General features: G+C 41.8%; 1 protein-coding gene across 2 annotated transcripts in view; it reads left to right on the forward strand.

The window, feature by feature from the left end:
- CABLES1 (Cdk5 and Abl enzyme substrate 1) overlaps positions 1-24,186 on the forward strand; it is a 161,042-nt gene that overhangs the window by 132,034 nt on the left and 4,822 nt on the right. For both annotated transcript variants that reach the window (XM_069099778.1, XM_069099777.1), the window contains 4 exons: positions 719-881; positions 1,695-1,798; positions 15,012-15,118; positions 17,745-17,952. In XM_069099778.1, the coding sequence (XP_068955879.1) occupies positions 719-881; positions 1,695-1,798; positions 15,012-15,118; positions 17,745-17,952 (582 nt within the window). The remainder of the gene's footprint in view (positions 1-718; positions 882-1,694; positions 1,799-15,011; positions 15,119-17,744; positions 17,953-24,186) is intronic.

Here is a 24,186-nt window from a genome sequence, read left to right on the forward strand (position 1 = left end):
AGAGAGAGAGAGAGAGAGAGAGAGAGAGAGAGAGAGAGAGAGAGAGAGAGAGAGAGAGAGAGAGAGAGAGACTTTGGAACATATTTAATTCTCCTGTGCTGAATCCTGTCCAGTAGCTGTAAATTCTTCACACAACCACCATCTGAGGTTGATACAGGTGTTTCTTCAGGGTAACTTCCAGGTGTGTCCTTTACAAGGAACTGGAAGCTTAGGAAATGAACTCTCCCAGCAGGCTGGTCAGAAGTGTGCTTGGTATTCCATCCCGTTTAGTACAGAGCTTATATTGTATGTGCAAGACTTTCCCTGCCAGGTTCCTTTAAAAAGGAATACACTTCATTACTTAAGTTCATGAATGCTGAATTTCCAGGTTTGGAAGGACAAGATGGGGGAGTGATTAATATTTAATATTAAGATATTAAAAGAGGCATCATGGCATGGTTGATGGAGTGACTTAAATCCATATCCTGTCCCTGACACTTATTAGCTGTAGGGACAAATCGCTCACCTTGTGTGTGCCTAAAGCAGCCTCCTGCCCCTTAACCAATAAGTCACAGGTGAGTTGAGATCTGTGTGAGTGGAAGGAGTTCCCACACTGGGAGTTCCATGTGCTGAAGAAATGTGGCAGATTGCCACTTCATGGTGATTTAACTTAAAAAAAAACTTCTACTGTCTCCTTCTTGGGAGTCATTTTTTGCCTGCTCTGTCTTCATCTCTTTAGACTGTTTCTTACACCCAGTTTCTGTTACCCACCAATGCATTTGGAACTCGGAGAAACACCATAGACTCCACTTCTTCCTTCTCCTCCCAGTTTCGTAACGCCAGCCATCGTAGCCTTTCCATAGGAAGGGCAAGCAGCAGTACCCAAGGGAGCATTGACACAGGTAATTCTGGAGCTCTGGCTGGTGCCCTCAGCGGGTAACTTTCAGCCCTTTTGCAGTGTGACTTCCCCTCGGGTCACTAGAACAGAAGAAAGTACAAACAAGGTCAAGTGTGAGCAGCAACTCCTTTGGGTTGTCCCCTATGTGGGAACTGGATTGACTTCCTGAAGGAAATCTTGATTACTTTTAGCTTAGTCAGTATGAGCCATTGTGGGGAAATTGATTTATGAGGATGGAACTGGTAGAGAAGAGCTATGACTTCCATCCCTGCCTATGGAAGGATTTCAAGAAAATGGAATTATCAAAATCATGCCCTTACATCCAGATCTGAAGCACAGTTCCATGTTTTCTTTTGACTGTTGTCATGGGCAGCTACCCACTTAAAACAAAAGGGGTTATTTTGATGTTAATAAGAAGCACCTTCTTTGGACCAGTGGTCAATCCATAGGAACCACAGGGAATTGTGAATTCTCAGACTGGATAACAGGTTGATTCATTCAATATGAACTTTGTCTGCTTGGCAGGTTCACAATGCCTAGGAGAATTTACACACAGCTTTCACAAATGAAGGGATTCCATAATCTATCAGAGATGACAGTAGGATGCTTTTAAATGAGGAAATAATAGAATGTCAAGAATGGTAATCCATTTTTAAAAGGGATGAGTTTTAATGTCATGCATGGATCTATCAGAATATGAAGCAGGTGAACCCAACATTAAATAGGTTTCACTCTGAACTCCCAGTTAGCTTTCTGTCGGACTTTCCAGGGCCATTAATGACTCCTCTTTGTATATGTTTGCATGTATGACCCTTAGGTAGTGACCTGGGAGATTTCATTGATTATGACCCAAATCTTTTGGACGATCCCCAGTGGCCATGTGGCAAGCACAAGCGAGTTTTAATCTTTCCTTCATACATGGTGAGTAACATCTGTTGGAGTGCCAAATTGGGCCATTTCTATGACTGTGATTGTCAACCCCCTTCAATAACATTGGGCTTGCTAGAACTTATTGCTTAGGGTGGGGAGAGGGGTCAGTGGTGGAACCAGCACTTGCCTGCCCAGATCCCCAGGGAATTCTACATAGGTTAGTGCCTCCATACGACAGAGCTTTACGATAAATTAAGAGAGCAGCCCCAACAGAAATGGTGAAAGCTTCTAGCTTGAGACCCATGAATTTCATCTCAAACTGTGGCTTAAACTCAGGAAGAAAATTTAAGGGGAGAATTCAGTTCAATTCAACACAGCTTATGTTAAGCACCTACTATAGATTAAGCATTGAACTATTTGCTGGGGATATAGACAGAAATGGAAACCGGTTCCGTGCCTCAAGGAGTTTTCATTTTACTTGGGAAGGGGGGAAGGAGATAACACTATGTAAAGAGATATAAATGTCAGGAGGTAGGACACTCACGGGGCGGAAGAGAAGGGTGAAGAGAAACAAGGAAAGACTTCTTATACAAAATGGCACCCGAGCTGAGCCTTGAAGGATGCTAGGAAAATAAAGAGAAGTTGTTCTCCCTTTATCCTGTGAACGTGATGCTTGTGTACTTACGGGGACAGAGCTGAATTGTCAGGTGTTTTGATAACAATCTTTCTGTATTGCTCCATACTTTTGCCCCAGATCCGCCTCAGGGGGCCTATTGTCATTATTTTCTATAGTTGGTAATTATAGAAATTTTTCCTTCCAAAAAAGATCTCACTAGGAGTGGACTATACTGTGCCTATTGTGTGTCTGTTTCAGGTTTTTAATTTATTCCAGGACTCTATGTTCACTGATAGGTCAGAACCTATTCAAAACCTCATAGCTCCAAGCAAAATAAATGTCTCTTGAGCAAATGAAAGCGACCATAACAGGAATGATATAAAAAATTTTTCATTGATGTTTGCATTCCTTGGGCAACCGCCCAACGTTTTAATGCTTTGCCCTTGTGTGTGACTTGCGTTTCTTGTTGTGGCAGTGTTATTGTTACTTCTTGCCTTTTGTGGTTTCTCCTCTATAGGACTGCACGAGGCTAATGAGGTCTGTCATTTGTCCAGTCTCAGGTGTGGCCTTGAGGAGTTCCTCACATTTCCTCAGCCAGAGTTGACCTGGATGTAGCATGAGCCAAGAGACTTCCTCTCTTAGTTTATCTTGAGGATGGGGAGAGGGCTAAGGTAATAGAAGAAACACGAGTCGCCCTTTTTCCTCTTTACAGGGCAGTGAACTAGTCACAGCTCTGCACAGGGTTGACAAAGCAGGCATTCTTCCCAAAATTAGGGAATCAGGACGGGTTATAGGTATCTGAGCCTCATTAACTCTGAATGATGGAACCCGCAGGTCAGGAGACCCCTTAAAACTTGGAGCTTGAAGCAGTTACCCCAGTTTGCCTGGTCCTAGTGACTGGAAATCACAAAAAGATTCAGTTCTAATTTACTTTGGTTGTTTAGGGATGCTGCAGCTTCTTGAGCCCACCAAATCTTCTCAGCCATCTCTGGTCCTGTTTTGAGAGCCACGCCTTAATAACTGCCAACACCAAACCAATGTGGAGCTAGATAAGTGCTGGTTACTAGCTTGCTTAGTACCCTTCCAGGATCAGCCCACCTCAGTTCCACCTCAGGGAGTAGATGGACCCACATCTGACTTCTAGAGTCAGCTCTCAAACATGGTAGCCGCCCTCACATTCCCTACAAGAACTCAGAGCATAAGTCCGAGAGCTGACATAGTTACCTCGCGTATGGATGGGTGGGATGATCTCATGGGTGGGAGTACAGAATGTGGGGAGAGGCCAGTGCTCCCACTTTGAACTGTTTTGTTATTGGTATTTCTTGGGGACATCCACGTGACCACAAACAAATCAGATGAGACCAAATAATTTGCATAGTTAAGTCTTCCACATGTTTAACAAATTGATTCCAACTACCTGAATCCACCATATCTAATCCTTTTACAGGTAGAGAGAACCAGGTTTTTATGCCTTCATTTTTTTTTTGGTCTAGAATTGTAATTTCATCAGTGTAGGAAATATTTCTCCTATGGAGATACCTTTGGGCAGCTAGGTGGTACAGTGGCTAGAGTGCCAGGTCTGGAGTTAGGAAGACCTGAGTTCAAGTCCAACCTCAGACACTGTGTGATCCTGGGCAAGTCACTTCTCCTGTTTGCCTGTTTCTTTACCTATAAAATGAGCTGGAGAAGGAAATGGCAAACCACTCCAGTATCTTTACCAAGAAAACCCCAAATGGGGTCACAAAGAGTCAGATATGACTGAACAACAGCAATAAAGGAATTTCTCATCTGGAGATAGCTTTACCAATAGGCAACTCATCAGAAACAGACAGTGAGCGAGTTGTCTGGGGCACTGTGCCCAGGGCTGTGCAGATTACTGGCAGTATGTCACAGGCAGAACTTGAACTCAGCTCTCAGATACCATGCAGCCTCTTTAACCAAATATAGATCCCCAGCTATACTTTAACTAGATACGTATTTCCATTTGTATTTGTTCTTCTAAATGGGAAGTAAAAAAAAGTTCTCTTCCATGCCTCTCCTCTCCCTCCACTGTCACACTTCGGTCAGTTTTTAAACTGGAGGCCTGAGAAATAAGCCTGTAATTTTCTGAAGACATGTGGCTCCCCCACATTTGGACTTTTGTTTGAAATGTTTTACTTGGACTCATGTGAATGGCACCTACCCAGACATCCTGTGAACAAGCAAAAGGGAGATTTTTTGAATGAACAGAATTGCTAGGGTGGCTTCCAGTGGCCCTGTGCTTTGGGCCCCCAAAGTCTCAGGAGGCTGCCCGTGAAAATGGAGGGTTCAGGCACCCAAGCCCCCATTCTTTCAGGAAGGGTGTGCAGCATTAATTACCGTATTTCTGAAGGGCCCCAGGGGGAAGGGACTGAGTGCGAACCTAGTGTCTGTCCTGGACATTCTGTTCTTTGTGTACAGCTCTGGTTTATAATTAAAGTTTCATTAACAAATCAGCATACATCATTAGAGTCTGCCAGCTGCAAATCCTTAGACTTTTTTTTTCCTCTTTATGGGTGTGGAGAGCAATTAAGAGGAGAAAGTGAGCAAGAGAAGTGAGATAATGCAAACAGACTTAAAACTCATTCATTCACAAAGATTTCTGGGTCCTTTACATTTCTGGGCAGAAATCCCAGTTGTGTTGTTTTGACATCAGGAACAGAACAGCCTAATTTAATTTAAAGTGTCTGTAGGGATCACTGATTTTGGAGTGATGGGTTTTTTGTTTTTTCTAGCCTGAAATCTGAAAGAAGCCTGCAGGTCTTCTGTATAATATATTGCCTGTAGGTTTACCTACCTAATCCCAGACTCTAAGTGTCTTCATCTCCCCTTACTCCACCCCCAACACATACACACATAAAGTGGTGTGAGAAGAGACCTTAACTCAGGAGAATACAGTAGAAGTGAATTTTTTAATGGGAAACATATAGCTTTAGCTGTATGAAGTATATGGCTCATTAAAGAGAGATCTACAACCAGGTTTCCCTGTCATGGGAGGCAGGAGAACTTCCCTCTCTAGAGAGCTTTTAAAATAAGACTGATGACTTAGGCATTTCACCTAAATGGTAAATTTAGGTAACTGGACTGAATGATTTCTTGAGGGCCTCTCATTTCTGATTCTGTACCAAAATGATTGTTATACTTTTATGGATTGTGTTTCCTGTCATTTAAAAAAATCATTCTTCTATAAAAGGAATGCAGTCATTTAAAAATTAGTTTTAAAAGACCTCATAACTTCTGCAAACTTTCTCTGCATGTTTGCCACAGATATCTTTGAAACTCATTTTATAATACATATAACATTGTGACTTTCTAAATGACGTTCCAACCATAGCTTGTGGCATAAATATTTTAGCCAGCATGCATTTTAAGTGTGTGCAGATGTTATGAATGTAAGGCGTCTCTCTTGACTCCACGTTCATTCCAAGAAATTGAATGAATGGAGACGCTACAGCAGAACCATAGCTGTGGATGGTTTGAGATGTGGTCTTTCTGTGACCCACGTGCAGAAGTGCCCACCAATCAGACATGGGATTACTGAGACTGAATGGGCAAAGCTGCCTCTTCCTCTGAGTCCATTCCTCAGGCTCAAAATTATTTCATTGATGGAAAACTGAATATTTACTGTCTTGGGGAAAAGGAGATGAGAGGAGAGGGGCAAGTCTGTATGCATAGTAAATCCAAGATTATGTATTTTGTTTCTTTTGCACAGAAATGGAATACTAGTGCAGTCAAGAGAAAATAGATGCATCATCCTTTCACTTTGTCCAGTGATTTACCAGCCGCTTAGGGAAATTGATTAAATGCTTAGAACAACTGAACTGTCCATCTGTTCATTGCTAACTGGATTTAGCAAAGGGCCACTGCTCTCCTTAATTATGCTAGCTAGCATGGAACATCTGCTTTCTCAGCGCCTATGGGAGCCTGCCATTTAGGTGGAAATCAGACAGTTGCAAGTGAAGCAAAGTGATTTTAGCTTTTCATTGAATTTTAGAGCTAGAAGAGATAACCCCCTCTTTTTATACATGAGGAAACTGAGACTCCAACAAATTAAGTGATTTGCCCAAGATTGGGTGACTGAATAACACACTGGACTTGGAATCAGAAAGACCTGAGTTCAAATGTGACCTCAGACACTAGCTGTGTTACCCTGGGCAAGTCACTTCACCTTGTTTGCCTCAGTTTCCTCATCTGTAAAATGAGCTGGAGAAGGAATGGCAAACCACTCCATTATCTTTGCCAAGAAAACCCCTAAGGGGATCATGAAGAGTTGGACACGACTGAACAGCAACTATACACACAACTAGTGACATGAGCTGAGCTGTAATCCAAGACCTGACTTCTGGTCCACAGTGTGTCAACACTCATCTTCGGAATATCCATCATGACAGTCTGACTCTGATTGTAAAGATGATGATGTTTAATGATAATAACCATGGGTATGCAAGAAAATGTTTAACAACCAGCTTTCTGAGGGTTGGAGGGAATTACATACAACACATTTTTGAAGTTCAATCTATGTTATTGATATTTTGGATCTCCAAAACTCTTTAGTCTGGACAATCCACATATGAACAAATCGGGCCCTGATTTGTAACATTTGCCAGTTTGGGAGGTGGAAATGCTTACAATCAAAATTTAACAGTTGGGTCTCACGTGCCCATTTGAGCGATCTCGAGCACATCCCTAATAACAGCTCACATTCATGTTGAATTTTGGTTATCTTGCCTTGGAACTCTTTGCTGGCTTTCCGTCTGTCGTCCCCTGCTGCCTCTCATTCTCATTTGACTGATGAGAAAAACTAAGGCTTACATAGTAAAGGGACTAAAGATGACTTGTAAGGACTAGAACTGGTACTCAGGCTGAGACCTGCTGAATCCAGAGCTGGTGACAAGATAACCAAACCTTTGTTGTTGTTAAGTCCAACTCTTCGTGACCCCATTTGGGGTTTTCTTGGCAAAGATACTGGAGTGGTTTTCCATTTCCTTCTCCAGCTCATTTTACAGATGAGGAAACTGAAGCAAACTGGGTGAACTGACTTGCCCAGGGTCACACAGCTAGTAAGTGTGTGTCTGAGGCTGGATCTGACTCAGGTCTTCCTGACTTCAGGCCTGGCACTGCACCACCTAGCTGCCCCTAATGAAGTGGCTTCAACAATTCAGGGAGGATGATTTTTGAAGAGTATAGGGTGGATAAATGAGAAGGATCTTTTTATTGGGTGAAGACACTTACTAGAGCATCCCTAAGTGTCTTCGTTATTCTTCATGCCAGTGTTACGGTGTCAGAACTGGAACTTTGACCACCTACTGCCGGGGTTTCCTGACTCACCAAGTATCACATTCATAACACCTACTAGACATGGAAGGGTAGATAGCTCTTGGCAACCTTCTCTCCTGTTTCTACACCTCCTGTCTAGGGCTCAGCTGTAATTACATACACCACCCCCCAAACACACACATATGCATACATACACACACATGCACACACTCACACACACACATCATTACATCTCTTGGTATGGGGTGTGATAGTTTTCTTATCCTTCAGATTCAGTCATAGACTTAAAAGCTAGAAGGGGCTTCAGAGGTCATCAGTGGAATTGAAGGCACTGAGCCTAGTTGATTAGGTATCTTGCCCAGTATCACACAGCTAGTAAGCCTCAAATGAAAGATCTGAATGAGGGTTTTCTTGAATCCACGTCCAGTCTACCCACTATGCTGCCTCTCAAGTTAAGTAGTAAGGCATGCTGCCTTTGGGGTTTAGAAAGGAAGAATCAGGGGCTGGCTAGGTGGCACAGTGAATAGAGCACCAGCCCTGGAGTCAGGAGAACCTGAGTTCAAATGTGAGTTCTAGCTTCAGACACTTGACATTTAACAGCTGTGTGAACTTTGGCAAGTCAACCCTAATTGCCTTGTCTTCCCTCCCCCCCCCAAAAAAAAGTGGTTTTGCAGAGCTGTGTTGCACAGTATAACTTTAGTGTGGATAGTTTCTTTGGGTAGATTAAGGATTTTGTTTGGTTTTGTTGTGCTGGGTTTTTTTGGTTGTTTTTTTTTTTTTAGCTAAATTCTTAATGCTTTAGTGTCTCATGATAGGTGTGGTATAATCTCTCACCTAAATAAACAAATTGTGGTAACAGAAATCGCATCTTTTATCCAAGAAGGTTGATATAAACTCTGCATGCACACACACACACAGAACTATGTACACACACACACACACACACAGAACAAGAAGGTTCTCCTTTTTTCGCATTGTGTACATCCACTCATTTTATGTTTTGGAAGGTCTTCTCCTCCCAACTGACCCTCCTCCTCTTTCCCTTAATGCAGCTGTGTACACACAGCTTCCTTGCAGCCAGCCAGCTGCTGGGGAGTACTTTTACATGACCTCTCACCCTTAAGAGCAGAAATGCCATCTCTGCAGAAATTCAAGCTCGCCTTGGCCAAAACCAGCCCCATTCATCACGCCATCCAGCTGGCTGTTGCTGATGCAGTAAAAGAGAGCTCTTTCTTCAGGGATTTCTGTTCATTTTAGGGTCTGCCTGTCAGAAGGGCATTATATACAGCTGAAAACTGGTTATTCAGGAGGTCAGAAAGCAAATTTATTTAACTATCTGGCTTTGGGCAAAACCTGAGAGCTGTAAAAGTATATAAACCGTAGGAGAAAACCAGTAAGATGAAATTGGCCTGATTGTTTCTTCCTCTTTAGACATGTAGCTCTCCCTCGGTTAATCAATCAATCAATAAACATTTCTTAAGCAACTACTTTGTGCCAAGCACTGTGCTAAGCACTGGGGATACAAAAAGAGGCCAAAAATAAAATATAGCCCCTGCCCTCAAGGAGCTTACAGTCTAATGGGGAGACAAAACAAATATAGACAAAGCAAGCTAGGATAAATAGGAAATAATTAACAGGGGAGGCACTAGGGATTGGGGAAGATTTCCAGTAAAAATGAGATTTTACTTGGAAATTAAAGGAAGGTTAGACTTGTGAAACTAGTTTTAATCAGAACCATTTTAAATACCCTTCCCAGTATGCTATTCCTGGCTTCTAAAAGAGGGTCAGTCATCACAAGTGACAGTTTTAGTAAGTTTCATAGCACTTTAAGATTTGGAAAACACTTTCTGTGTTCTCTCCTTTGATTCTCACAACAACATCATGAGATAGCTGCTGTAATTTTCCCCATTTTACAGAAGATGAAACTGAGAGTGATGGTTACTGTTACTGGCTCACAGTCACACAATGAGTAAGTCTGAGACGGGACTTTACCAAACGTGACTACACCTTCTGGGAATGCAGATCGAGGAGGGGACCAGCTCATCCCCTTCTGCTGGGGATCACTGTGTGCTCCTACCTGCTTTCTGGATCACTGACTCTTGTTAAATAGGGAAGGGGTTGTTTTCACTTGCATCCACCAGAGATCAACAAACAGCCAGGCCTCAGCACTGGGGCAGGTTGCTGATGTCTGCCAGCTTGAAGCAAGTTGAAGTGCAATGCTTTCTGTGCTTAGGTAGGAGACTGGGATTTCTGGTGGAAATAAACTGCTGAGTCCTTCCTTTGAGCCTTGAGAGCAAGCAGAGGTTCGAGGCTTACACAGAACCCATTAGCACCCTCCTGGAGAAATTAAGTATTCCGCTATGGCAGAAAGAAATCAAGTTATGGGGGACACACATGGCATTTTGTAGACAGTCTGGTGTCTGAAGGCTAATGTAACATGGATAAACAAATGGAAAATTAAACAGACACTAGCCTGACAACAACAGACTGTTGGGGGAATCTTTGGTGTATAGAACTCTGTACTTGGGGCTGCAGACAATTTAATCGTTCAGTAAGTGTTTATTAAGCATCTCTTACGTACCAGGCCCTGTCCTGGACACTGGGGATACAGATGCAAAAAGAATCAGAAGATAGGGTCTCTGTACCTGGATATTTCAAGAGATGTAGGAATACTTTTAGAAGAGAAAAAAAGAAAGCTTTTGAAGCATTACCATTTATTTAAAATTGAATAATATTTATTGTGCATATTATGCATGAGGTATTGGGAAAGATACCTTCCATGGAGGAGGTGGAATTTGAGCTAGGATTTTTAAACTGGATAGAATGTTAACAGGCAGAGATTTGGTGGAGAGGGCCTTCCAGGCATAAGGAACAGGGTGAGCAAAACTCTGGAGGTGGGAGACCTAGAATATGTTTTTCGAGTAGACTATAATCCAGTTTGGCTGACCGTAGGATAATTGAACTAGAGCAGTGGAGGAGCATGAGCTATGGCTAGCATCGTGGGTCAGGATGCTTCTTTTTTTTTTAAATAAGGAAAGGTCAAATGCATTTAAAGGAACTCCAAAGGACCATACATATGATTTTGTTGTGCCAGAATAGATCCTAAATCTCCAGGCTTATCTGCTTATAATTTAAATATCTGGGGGAAGGAGAGGGTCACGTAGTTGGATTTTTCAAACAGATGTGCAGCCAACACAAAGAAGGACCCTGTCACGTTTAATGTTTTTAGTGGAAAGCCACCAAAATTGGGGTTAGTTCTGCTCCATTATTACTATATGACCTCAGGCAAGTCACCTTCTTCTGTGCCTCAGTTTCTGCATCTGTAAAACTGAACTAAATGATCTCTTAAGATTCCTGTAGCTCTGAAATCATCTCATCCCGTGAACTCTTACTTATTTCCTTCTATCACAACTCCGGGTAATGAGGTCAGAAATAGATAGTTGAGTTTTTGTCTTCCCTGGAAATGACTTTCATTTTTGCCAGTTCTGCAGTCAGAGAAATCAGAATCAGTGCCATGCCCGCCTCAGAGCTAGAAGGAAGCCAGTGGTGTAATGCAGGACCAGGGCCACCCCAGCGCTATGGTGCACCTCCAAAGTCCACAGCCAACACCGGGACCCCTCTGTGCCCCATTTTGAAAATCATCAGTGGGCCTGCACTGCTGGCATTTGCTGGATCCATCTCATTGTCAAGACTCATCTGTAAAATGGTTTGGAATAGCCCTGGAAATTGTCCCGGGGCAGGGGTGTGACCTTGGGTGCCAGCTAGCTGATGGTGTGTGTGTGTGTGTGGTGTGTGCATGCACGTGCCCTTGGGAGGGTTCCAAAATTAAAATTGTGCCTAAACCTCAGAGACTCCCACAGTCAGTCTCCAGTTAATGCCACAAGCCCTGTGCTCCATCCAAGGAAAAGTGGAAGGGTACCAGTCCTTGTCCATAACTGTGCTTTCTCAGGAGCCCTCAGAAACTGCTTAGGCTGCCATTTTAAATATGGTACCTCTTCTAGGACCCTCTCCCTACCCCACAATTCATCATAAAAAAGAAGTATTAGGTTGGTTCTTTTCCAATTGCTTCCCCCTAAAATTATGTAACTTGGGAATGGGTAGTGGTTGGAAAGAGGGGAGGCAGTTTTAGGGAGAATTATTTTGTTATCTAATAGAAGTTTCCCCAGGATCTTCTCTCACCATATCCCTGAGTATTTCTGCTTCAGTCATCTTCTGGGGTAGAGGTGGGGAGGCATGTAGTTACTGTTTACTAACTGATCTTGATCAGTAGGAGATAGGAGCTTGTCATCTTTGAGTTCTTCTTGATGGCCTTTGAGTGTTTGATTAGAAAAGAGAAGCATTCCTTACTCTCTACCAACTGCTGGACTTAATAGACCCAGAAGAAAGGGGTATAATTGCCTTTGGGCTTTTCTCGCTAAATTTGATCCCCTGTTTCATTTAGCTGACTAATCCTTCTTACCATTTATTTTCATAACTTCAGCCACTTTCACCAGGTCTAAATAATAATTATACTACCACATTTCTGCAGTCCTTAATATCATTTAAGAAAGGCAGGCATAGGGTAATGGATAGAGCTAGCCTTGGAATCAGGAGGGCCTGGGTTCAAGTTTGAGTCTGGACAAGTCAATTATTATTCCTTCAGTGCCCCTAGCACTTTCTAAGACTGGGAACTACTAGTGATCTGCAGTGTCATGGAAGTTTCTTCACAACGTTCCCTTTGCCAATGAAACCATTGGTGCAGTCTGTCTGTCTGTCTATCCTATCCTATCCTATCCTATCCTATCCTGTCTTATTCATTTCTGTCATCTCTCTATCCCAGCTGTAGCTATCATCTCTTTGTTTTCTATCTCTAACATTTATCTTCTACCATCTGTCTATATCCATCAATCCATGTATGTATATTATATATACATATATACAATATAGTTATATATGTATATATAAGTATATATGCACATAAACATATATATGAATATTAGGGCAGCAAGGTGGCTTAATGAATAGAGCACTGGCACCTGGAGTCAGGAAGAACTGAATTCAAAGTTTAAATTCAATCTCAGATACTTACTGGCTGTGTGACCTTGGACAAGTCACTTAATCCTGTTTACCTCAGTTTCCTCATCTGCAAAATGAGCTGGAGAAGAAAATGGCAAACCACTATGGTATCTTTGCCAAGAAAACCCCAAATGGGTTCAAAAAGAGTTAGACATGACCAAAAACCAACTGAACAGCAAATGTATACATGAATACATACGTGTGTATATAAATATATCTAAATTCAGTGTGTTTGAACATACATTATCTCATTGGATTCTGATATATATATGGGACACATGGTATTATCCCATGCACATGAAGAAACCATTTTCCCTGCCTCTAAAAGACTAATTAATGAAAAAGGCAAGACTAGTACCCAGATCATTAGATTTAGAACTGACAGAAATCTTAGTGTTCATCCATCCCGTCCCCTCATTTTACAAGTGAGGAAATCAAGACCTAGAGAGGTCACTTAGACTTGCCAGGGATCACATGGCTAGTAAGTACCTACGACAGGATTTGAATCCAGAGCTGACTCCTTGTCCACTGTTCATTGCCTGACACCATATTGCTTCCCCCTTTTTCCCTCTTAGGTAGATCAGCTAGCTATTAGCAGTCTAGACTTTTCTGTTCCTGCACAGCTAATGGCACAGTGAATAGGGTCCTGGGCATGGAGTCAGGGAGACCTGAGTTCAAATCCAGCCTCTGACACTTACTGGCTGTGTGACTTTGGGTTAATCACTTCTATTTGCTTCAGTTGTATCCAGCCCTTCACCCCATTTTGGAGTTTTCTTGACAAAGATACTGGAGTGATCGCTTCTCCAGCTTATTTTAGATGAAGAACTGAGACATCCCCACTCCAAATGTTCACGTGGACTCGTGCCCGAGCTGTGGTAGAGCATCCCAAGCTCACACTGATCTGATCAGCCACAGTCGGACACCAACATGGTGATGCCATTTTGGTCCTCGTCAAGAATGAAGGACAACAACCAACCAACCATTTGCCTCAGTTTCCTCAACTATAAAAATAATAACAATAATAGCATCTACCTGGAAGGGTTGATGTGAAGATCAAATGAGGCAATGTTTGTAAAAGCCCTCAGCACAACGCCTAGTACATAGTAGGTACTCTATAAATCCTTTTTGCCTTCCCTTTCCCTCCCCAAAGAATGCTTCGCTTATGTAACTGCCTGTTTTTGTCCTGTGCTAAAAAACAGAAGAGAAAAGCAAAGACAAGCTTTGCTGGGAAGGATATTTTGAGCCAGCGTGTATCCCCCACCCAGGACATGGCACATCATTGTTTGCTCCTGGCCACAGGATTTTCAAACCTGACTTCTGGGTTGCAGGGTGAAAATGCCAGGGATGCCCCTGGCCCCCAAGAAAGGTAGTCTGCATTCACTCCATGATTCAAGAAGGGAATTCTTTAATTTAGGAAACAGATTCACAGTGAATCAGTAACAGGATGGCCTTGTGGCTATCAGCCAAGCTGAGCCATCACTCTACCAGGAACAACTTGTGGGTAGCGAGTCAGATTTGGGCTTGTTTTACTGCCTGTTTCCTAAATGAAAATCTCATATCCTGTCTAACACAGAACCTATTTGTCGAAGATAACATAAAGCACTTTTCAGAAGGCAGAAGGAAAGAAACCACCCTGAGTGCTCACTACATTCTGCCCAAAAGGGAAGTACACACTTTTTAAGCACAGAATTTACCTAAGAATGACTCCGATCTTATTTAGAAATCATTTGGCTTCACTCTCCTAAGGTCAAAGATCTGTGCATCACTAGCTCATGTGGACATTGTTCTTCCTTGTGTCTCAGGCCTCTGTAGGGGCAGAGCTTGTGTTGTATTTTTTCTTTATTGCTTTTCAGAGGGGGGAAGGTAGGGCAGATGGGGTTAAGTAACTTGCCTGAGGTCACACGGCTAGTTTTGAGTGAAATGTCTGAGACTGGATTTGAACTCAGGTTCTCCTGACTCCAGGGCTGGTGCTCTATTCACTGTGCCACCTAGTTCCCTCTTTTGGTGTATTTCTTAATCTGTTTTTTCTGTTTACCAATTTAAGGAAGTTTTAAAATTTGGTTTTCCTTATTGACTAATTTTAAACTAATTTTCCTGATTAAGTTTTAAAATTTGATTTTTTCTAAGTAACACATAAAATTTGCATAATTATTATGCTATCTCCTCTGAATGAAAGGTAAGCCAGAGGGTAGGACCCTACTGCTTGGCACATAGTAGGTGTTTAATGATTACTTGTGGATTAAGTGATTGCACAAATGGCTGCATTTTAAGTGCCCTTTGTTCTCTGCTCTGTTACAGACCACAGTCATTGACTATGTAAAGCCTTCAGATCTGAAGAAAGACATGAATGAAACCTTCAAGGAGAAGTTTCCTCATATCAAATTAACCCTCAGCAAAATACGAAGGTATCATGCAGACTGACATCCATATGGCATTTCTGTGACATAGCCCCAGCATACCACTAAAATCAAATCTTTGGTGGGCTGATGACTTTCCCTATTACACAGGTGGGGTTATAGGAAAATGTCATTTAAGTGAATGAGGGGTTCTGTGATTGCTCAGAGCTCAGAAACATTATACAAATTATTTTCCAGGGAAGAAAAAAAAATAAGAGTTTTGCTTTCATCAGTATAACCTGAACAATCTAGACACAGCAAAATGGAGTTGGCATGTAAAGGATCAGCAATAAATGTTGTCATCTAGAAAATCATTGCTAGTTCAAGAAAGGATAGGCAATGGGTGGAGCTCTGACTGATTTCCGTGATGAGAGGAATGTCTACTAATTCTGATCAATGCTTAGAGTCTAATCAGATGCCTAAAAGCACAAAGAATAAAATAATCTGCCTGTAGGTATATAGCCAGCGAGATAAAAAATGGAAGTACGCAGCCACTAAGCCAACCATAGTTTGGTCACTTCTTATATCTGGCCGTGTTTTAGAGTCTAATTTCCGTGAGATGATTTGGATCCATAGTACAGGCATCAAAATCAACCAAAGTAGCTGGGCCCAAATCTTAGCAACACTGATATTTTGATTAATTTTGTTTTGGTTTGGTTTGGTTTTACAATTTACAAAGTTTCTTATTCACACACACACACACACACACTCATCTGAATTTCTAATGGACCCATATTTTGTTAGAATGTCCGCTTAATGTCATGTTGAAGTCATGTACCTGTGATCGCTCTACTCTGATAATTAGTCCAGCACAGGTATCATTCTGACACATTTACCTAAACTACAAGGCTAAGCCAAAACAAACATTCATACCTTCTACCTTGGACCAAAATATTCATTTTTAGAATGATACCTTCTTAGCTCTGGCTAATTACCCAGATAGATAACCACTGGGTGAAACCTCCCCTCAGTACTAAGGTTTATTTTCTGGCATGGTTTAGTTTAAATGTTTCTGGCTTTTCTAATGCTTTCTTGTCCCCTTTCACTTCGACCCAATTCATTCCTTATTTTAAAAGTGTCTGCCATTCTTACGTTTGAGTTAATTACCTTGGAAGTTTACTCCTCTCTCTGGCTCATTGTCTCTGTCCTGCCTCCTACTCCAGTCTGTTTTCATCTTCACATATGAGGATATGATGGCATCGGGCTGTTGTATCTGGGAAAAGTTTAAAAGTCACATCATCTTCCATTTGTGTATTTTAAGTATGAGGCAGAGACATGTCTATTTTCACCTTGCCTCTTCAGTGTCTCCTCCTTTGATGCTTCACACATCACACAGAGATGATGGGAGGTTTCAAAAGCCTATACCCATTGAGTCTAAGCTGTGCCAAGTCCTGCCTCACTGGAAAGACTTTAATCTTGTTTTAAGACAAGCCATGCTGAGTTAAAAGAAGCTCCTGAATAGGTTGGCCATGGAGTAATATGCTTTTTTTGGCCACAGAAATTCTTTCAGGCTATCTACCAGTGGGTAGAGAACTGGATACTGCATATCCATCATACACAGCATCTAGGTGGCACTGTGGATAGAGCACTAGGCCTGGAATTAGGAAGACTCATCTTCCTGAGTTCAAATCTGACCTCAGACTCTTACTAGCTATGTGACCTTGGGCAAGTCACTTAACCCTGATGGCCTCAATTTACTCATCTGGAAAAAGAGCTGGAGAAAGAAATGGCAAGCCAAGAAAGCCCCAAATGGGGCCACAAAGAGTTGGACACTGAAATGACTGAACAACAACAATTGTACTACTAAAGGAAGTATTCACACCTATGAAATCTGCAATCCTTGAAGTATCAAAGTATTAAGTACTTTCAGTAATATTCAAAGGCAACTCCCTCCATCTAGATAGCTAGCAGCTACATAGGACCTAATATATAAGTTCTAGAGAGTGGCCTGAGGTTAAGTGACTTACTCAGAGTTCTACAACCAATTAAGCATCAGAGGTAGAATTCCAGTTCACTTCTTTTTCGGGAAGAACCCAACCCTCTGTTACTATATCAAGCTTCCTCTCTTAATTTCAGTGATAGATAGTGTTGGCCCCATAAATTACACTCTTAACAATAATCATACAGATGCTACAATGATAAAGTAATAATCATAACAGAAATAATACTAACAATAGCTGATGTTCATCTAGTGCTTAAACAAAGCATGTAACATATATCCTCAGGTGGTGGGAAAGAGCCCCAGCTTTGGAGTCAGAAGGCCTAGGTTCCAGCCCCACCTCTGACAGCCACTACTGCTACTTATGTAACTTTCTGGTAAACTCCAGGATCTTGATTTTCTCCCATGTGAAATAAAGGTGGACATGATGTCCCCTGAAATCCCTTCCAGCTTTAGACCAGTGACGCTCGCGATAACCCTTAAGGGATCCAGTATGAAAATGGTGATAGCCATTCTATGAATGCATTCTTCACTTAACAGAGCAAAGAATTCCCAGAGATGGCCTCCATTGAAGAGTGTCTGGGGGCAAGCCAAGAAGAGCTTTCAGAAATCGAGGCTTGCTTGTTTTTCCTCTACCATGTGCTAGGGTTCCAGGCTGCTGACAAGTCATATTCCTTATTTCCTTTCTTCTTCTAGTCTGAAGCGAGAGATGAGGAAACTCGCGCTGGAGGAATGTGGCTTCGAGGAGCCTACCGTGGCCATGGCCTTCGTCTACTTTGAGAAGCTGGCCCTCAAGGGGAAGCTGAACAAACAGAACCGGAAGCTTTGTGCCGGGGCCTGTGTGCTGCTAGCCGCCAAAATCGGCAGTGACCTCAAAAAACACGAAGTCAAGCACTTAATTGATGTAAGTGGCCTTGGGACCCAACAGCTGGTGTAGGGCCTCTTTTCAGTTTGGTGGGCACCCATTCCAAGGATTCTTTATAGAAATCAGAGCAGCTTGTCAGAGGGGTTGCCTGACCTGGGAATTAATAAACATGGGCTAGGAAGCTTTTTTTTTTCTCCTCTCTCAGCAACGACAAGCATTTATTAAATGCCTTCTGTATTTCCAGGTAAATGAGTACATTTTCTGCCATTGAGGAGTTTCTACCTATGCCATATAGAAATGAGAAAGAACATGGAGAGGCGGGGAAGATTAGGCAGAATTTACTTTGGCAGGAGTAAGAAGCCCAGTCTTTATTCTTGCCATAAAATTCCCCAGAACAGGGAGCCTGCCAGGCTCAACAGGGGCCTATGAAGTCAGAATGTGATCCAAATAGTGGTTGATAGAACTTCGTGGTTTTCCTGAGTAAGTAATTGCTTATCATTGGGGAAGGATTTAGGGTGTAGGGCTATAGGAAAGGAAATAGATCAATATATACATATATATATATATATATATATACACATATATACAGAGAGAGAGAAAGGGAGAAAGGTGAGGGAAAGGAGCCATTAGAAGCAAAAGAAATAGAGTTTCTCTGAGGCCCACTTGGGTGAGCACCACCCGAACCGTCTATCCTCACTCATATTCAAGGGCAGTGTGATACAGTGCAGACTGGGAATAAAGGGCCTGGGTTTGAATCCTCTCTTCCTTACTGTGTGCCCTTGGGCAAGTTGGGGTTGGACTGAATGATCACTGATAGCTTTAAATTTATGATCCTGTCCTGATGAAATGTAAATACTATGGTTGAAGTGATCAGAGTATTATTTTTAATACACCCATGTCTTGTCCTTTTATTCATTACGTGGAAAGATTCTGAAAGAGTCACCTGCTCCTACCCAACTACAAGTACTCCAGAGCTACAAGGTTATGCTTATATGTGTGTGCATGTATATGTAGTGAACTTAGCACTAAGAGACTTCCATAGATCTTCCTTGAATAATACCATGTTAGAAGGTATAAATATTGAAAAATGCATGGTGGCATTAGGCATACTTAGAAATAACATGGTAATATACCACCCAGCATGAAGCTAATGCAATCAGTGTAAAAGTGGCTTGCTTCAGCAATTTGCCTAATGAATTCCAATCCAGCAATAATCTGAGTCAGGCAGCCAACCACTCTGCAAGCTAAGCTTTCTTACACAAAATATGCCAAAGCAGAATGCACCCTCATCAGAATTTTTAAATATCTTTGCCAAAATATCCAGGGATGTTCTGATAAATGTTTAACAACCAGCTCTCCAAAAAGCAAGACATGCTTTTTAAAAGTTTTTGAGTGAGAAGAGTAGAACTAGGAGGAATTTGTACACAATTACAGACACAACATATGTGTGATGACCAACTTTGATAGACTGGACTCTTCTCAACAATGCAGGGATATAAGTCAATCCCAAAAGACGCATGATGGAGAGAAAAACGTGCATCCAGAGAAAGAACTAGAAAGAACTAAATTTATATCCAGGTGGAAGCAAAATACCTGATCTTTTTTGTTCTCTTATTTGATTTTATGTCCTCTATACCATTTTTCATCCCAGCTGGTACAATCCATCCTTATAACCTGACCATTGTATAATGTGAAAGTATCTACAGATCCTATACTTGATTATAAGACGCCATGGGGGGGAGGGGAGGGAGGGGGACAAAATGTGAAATTCAAGGAATTGTGGAATTGAATCCTGTAAATTAAAAGGAAACAAACAAATTAATAAATTAAAGAATTAATAATTTTAAAAAAAGGTTTTTTTTAATATTTTTTCATCCTTTTTTTTTTGCTTTTTGGGGGGAGGGCAGGGCATTTGGGGTTAAGTGACTTGCCCAAGGTCACATGGCTAACAAGGGTTATGTGTCTGAGGCAAGATTTGAACTTATGTCCTCCTAACTTTAGGGCTGGTGCTCTATTCACTGCACCACCTAGCCAACAGTTTTCATCCCTTTCTTAAGTCTAGACCATCAGCAAAACAATAAATCAAGCCCTAGTTTTTGTAGCATTAGCCACTCTCCAAGATGTAAAGGCTCACATTGAAAGTTTAACAATCTGCTCTCCAGAAACTGAACCAACACACCCTTGAGAAAATCCTTCATTGCTTTGCCCCGTTGTGTACTGTTACACTCTATACCACAAAATCATAGAATCTCAGCATTGGAGACCTCAGTGAGCATCCAGTCCCACCCCTACCTAAACAAGAATCCACTCTACATCCAGCCCGACCAGTGGTCATCCAGCCTTGACTGGAAGACCTGCAGAGAGAAGGGACCCACCCCTTCATGAACCTCTCCTTAGTTCCAATTTGTTTTGCTCATTACAATTTCCACCTGTTTGCTTCTAGGACTATTCTCTGGGGCCAAATACAACAAATTGAATCCACCTCCATGAAATAGCCCTATGAGAACTGATTTCACATCCCCATCCCCTCATATCTAAATATTTGGGGAGGGGGAACCAGATTCCCAATTTCACCAGCATAGGAAGGAAACCTCTTCTACTAATGCAATTAACTGCTCTTCACCTTATCGGCCTAACTGCCAGGGAACCCTGGAAAATTAAGTGATATGCTCCACATTACTCAGCCAGAATATGTCCAAGGCACAATTTAAACTCAGGACATAGAGGTCTTGTTTCTAGAGTCTAAACACCCCTGGACTTTATATCCACAGTTCTTTCAACCAGTCTTCATATAACTAAATCTCAACATTACCTGGTTACCTCCCTCTAGGCCAGGTGTTCTTACCCTCTTTCTGCCACTGATCCCTTTGGCAGTCTAATGACCCTTTCTCAGAATAATGTTTTTGTTTTCTTTTGTTTTGTTTGCTTTTTGGAGGGGGAAAGGCAGGACAATTGGGGTTAAGTGACTTGCCCAAGGTCACACAGCTAGTGAGTGTTAAGTGTCTGAGGCCATATTTGAACTCACGTCCTCCTGACTCCAGGGCCAGTAATCTATTCACTGTGCCACATAGCTGCCCCAGAATAATGTTTTTAAATGCATAAAATAAAATATACAGGATTATAAGAGAAATCCGGTTGAATTACAGTTTAGACAACTAGATGGTACAGTGAATAGTCAGGAAAACCTTGAGATCAGTCCTCAGACACTTAACTATTTGTGTGACCCTGGACTTCTGCCTGCCTCAGTTCCCTCAGCTATAAAATGGACATAATAACAACACCTACCCTTCCCCAGAATTGTTGTGAGGATAAAATTAGATAATATTTGTAAAGCATATTGCAAACCTTAAAGGACTGGGTATTATTATACAGTTATTAAAATATTTTTTAAAACAAGTTCATGAATATCCTGAAATCTAAACACATACCCCATGTTAAGACTCTCTACTCTAAATTTGGAACTCAGAGTTTTAAAAACAAATGTTAAAAATTGTTTTTCTGTGTTACCGGGAAAAATAAAAATAAAATACTTTTTTAGAAAAAAGAATCTCGGGGGGGAGAGTCAAGATGGCGGGGTAGAAACAGGACTTCCACAGGGCTCTGGCTTCCACCTCCCCCAATTCATATAAAAAGGGGACTCTGAACAAACTTTGGAGCTACAGAACCCACAAAATGACACAGAGAAGCTAACCTCCCACCGAGGACAGCCCAGCAGGCCGGCAAGAGCACTCTGGGAACTGAGCCCAGCCCCACGCAAGCCAGAGGTTTTAGCCCCAGGGTGGACCTGACCAACCACCAGCTGGAGGGACTTCAGATCACCAGCAGCTGTGGCGTTTTCCAGAATTATCAACACATAGATGAAAAGTACAAAGAGAGAGGTCAGTGCAGTGTGGACTTTGGGATCCAACAGTTGGGAGTGCCATAGACCTTTGCCCCCGGGACAAGAAACCACTGAGGAGCCACAGCCCTGCAGCCACCCCCATGCGGCAGCTTCAGCTGAGTGGTGGGCAGAGTGTAGGGGAACCAATCAACCAGTCTGAGGGGTAATCGCGCTTGCTTTAACCTGCTTGGATCTGGATTGCGGTCTAGGGTGGAGGTCCTGGGGTGTTCGACCAGCTTGCCAGAGAGTGTGGAGGCTTCAGAGAGGGCACCCAACTAATACCTCCGGCAGCTGAGAAAACTCCAGCCTTTAGGACGAAGTTCCCCTGTCTGGTGGCAGAGTCCTACTATGGCAAAAAGCCCAGGGGTCAAGTGACTGAGTGGTGACATGAGCAGACAAAGGAAGCAAAATAAACAGAGCACCCCAACTTTACACTCCTATTTTGGTGACAAAAAGGATCAAAGCATGAAACAGGAGGAAGACAGTGAAGTCAGAACTCCTGCACCAAAAGCTTCCAAGAAAAATATGAGCTGGTTACAGGGCATAGAGGAACTTAAGAAGCAAATAATAGAAATGGGGAAAAAATTGGGAAGATAAATGTGAATGATGCAAGGAAATTATGAAATGAGAGTCAACAGCCTGACTGAGGAAAATAACACCTTAAAAAATAGACTAACCCAAATGGCAAAAGAGGTTCAAAAAGGCAATGAGGAGAAGAATACCTTAAAAAGCTAGGTTTGCCAGATGGAAAAAGAATCTCAAAAGCTCACTGTGGAGAATCATTCCTTCAGAATTAGATTGGAGCAAATGGAAGCTAGTGACTTTATGAGAAATCAAGATGCTATTAAATAGATCCAAACAAATGAAAGAATAGAAGGCAATGTGAAATATCTCATGGGAAGAACCACTGACCTGGAAAATAGATCCAGGAGAGAGAATTTAAAAATTATTGGACTACCTGAGATAATGATCAAAGAAAGAACCTAGAAATCATCCTCCAGAAAATTCTCAAGGAAAACTGTCCTGATGTTTTAGAACCAGAGGGCAAAATAGAGGTTGAAAGAATCCACCAATCACCTCCTGAAAAAGATCCCCAAAAGAAAACTCATAGGAATATTATAGCCAGGTTCCGGAATTCCCAAATAAAGGAGAGAATATTACAAGCAGCTAGGGAGAAACAATTTGAATATTGTGGAAACAGTCAGGATAACACAGGATCTGGCAGCTTCTACACTGAGGGATTGAAGGGCTTGGTATATGATATTCTGGAGGGCAAAGGATCTGGGATTAAAACCAAGAATCACCTACCCAGCAAAACTGAGTGTCATGTTTCAGGGGAAAATATGGTCATTCAGTGGAATAGAGGACTTTCAAGTATTCTTGATGAAAAAAACCAGAGTTGAATAGAAAATTTAACACTCAGATACAAGAAGCAAGAGAAGCATGAGAAGGTAAACAGGGAAAATAAATCATAAGGAATTTATCAAAGTTGAACAATTTACATTCCTACATGGAAAAACAATAATTGTAACTGATGAAACTTTTCTCAGCATGAAAATAGTTGAAGGGAATAGGAATATATATGTATATGTCTATACAGGAGGGTATATGGGCATATGAATACATATGTGAATGTGTGTGTATATATATATATATATATTTACAGGTATACATAGATAGAGGGCACAGGAACAATTTAATAGGAAGGGATGATACTTAAAAGGTGAAATTAAGAGGTGAAAGAGGAATATAACAAGAGGAGATAGGAAGAGACAGAATGGGGGTAAACTATCTCATATAGAAGAGGCAAGGGAAAATAGTTATGGAGGGGAAGAACAGGAAGGCAAAAAGGCAAAAACTTTATTCTCACTGATTTTGGCTCAGGGAGGGAATGACATACACACTAAATGGGGTATGTCACCCTACAGGAGAGTAGGGGTGAAGGGGATGAGAGGGAGGATGATGGAAGGGAGGGCAGGCTGGGGGGTAGGGAAGTTGGAAGCACCAACTTTTGAAAAGGGCCAGGATCAAAGTATAGAATATAACAAGTTGGAGGTGGGATAGGAGGGAGGGAAATATAGTCAGTCTTTTACAATATATCTACTATGGTAATGTTCTGCATAGCTACACATGTACAACCTATACTGAATTGCTTATCTTCCCAGTAAGGGTAGGTGACAAGGGAGGAAGGGAATGAATCTGGAATTCAAAGTTTTAATATCAAATGTTTAAATATATATACATATACTATTATTAAAACTATTTTACATGTAATTTGGAAATAAGATATATAGGCACTGGGACATAGAGATCCACCATGCCCTACTAGAAAAATCAAAGGGAGTATGGGAGAAGATATGGGAGAGAGCAAATTGGAGGAGAGTATATACTGT

This window comes from Petaurus breviceps, unplaced genomic scaffold (genome assembly GCF_028583685.1).
Source record: "Petaurus breviceps papuanus isolate PSGF00001 unplaced genomic scaffold, PetGlider_PUasm1.0 38, whole genome shotgun sequence".
Lineage (NCBI taxonomy): Eukaryota > Metazoa > Chordata > Mammalia > Diprotodontia > Petauridae > Petaurus > Petaurus breviceps.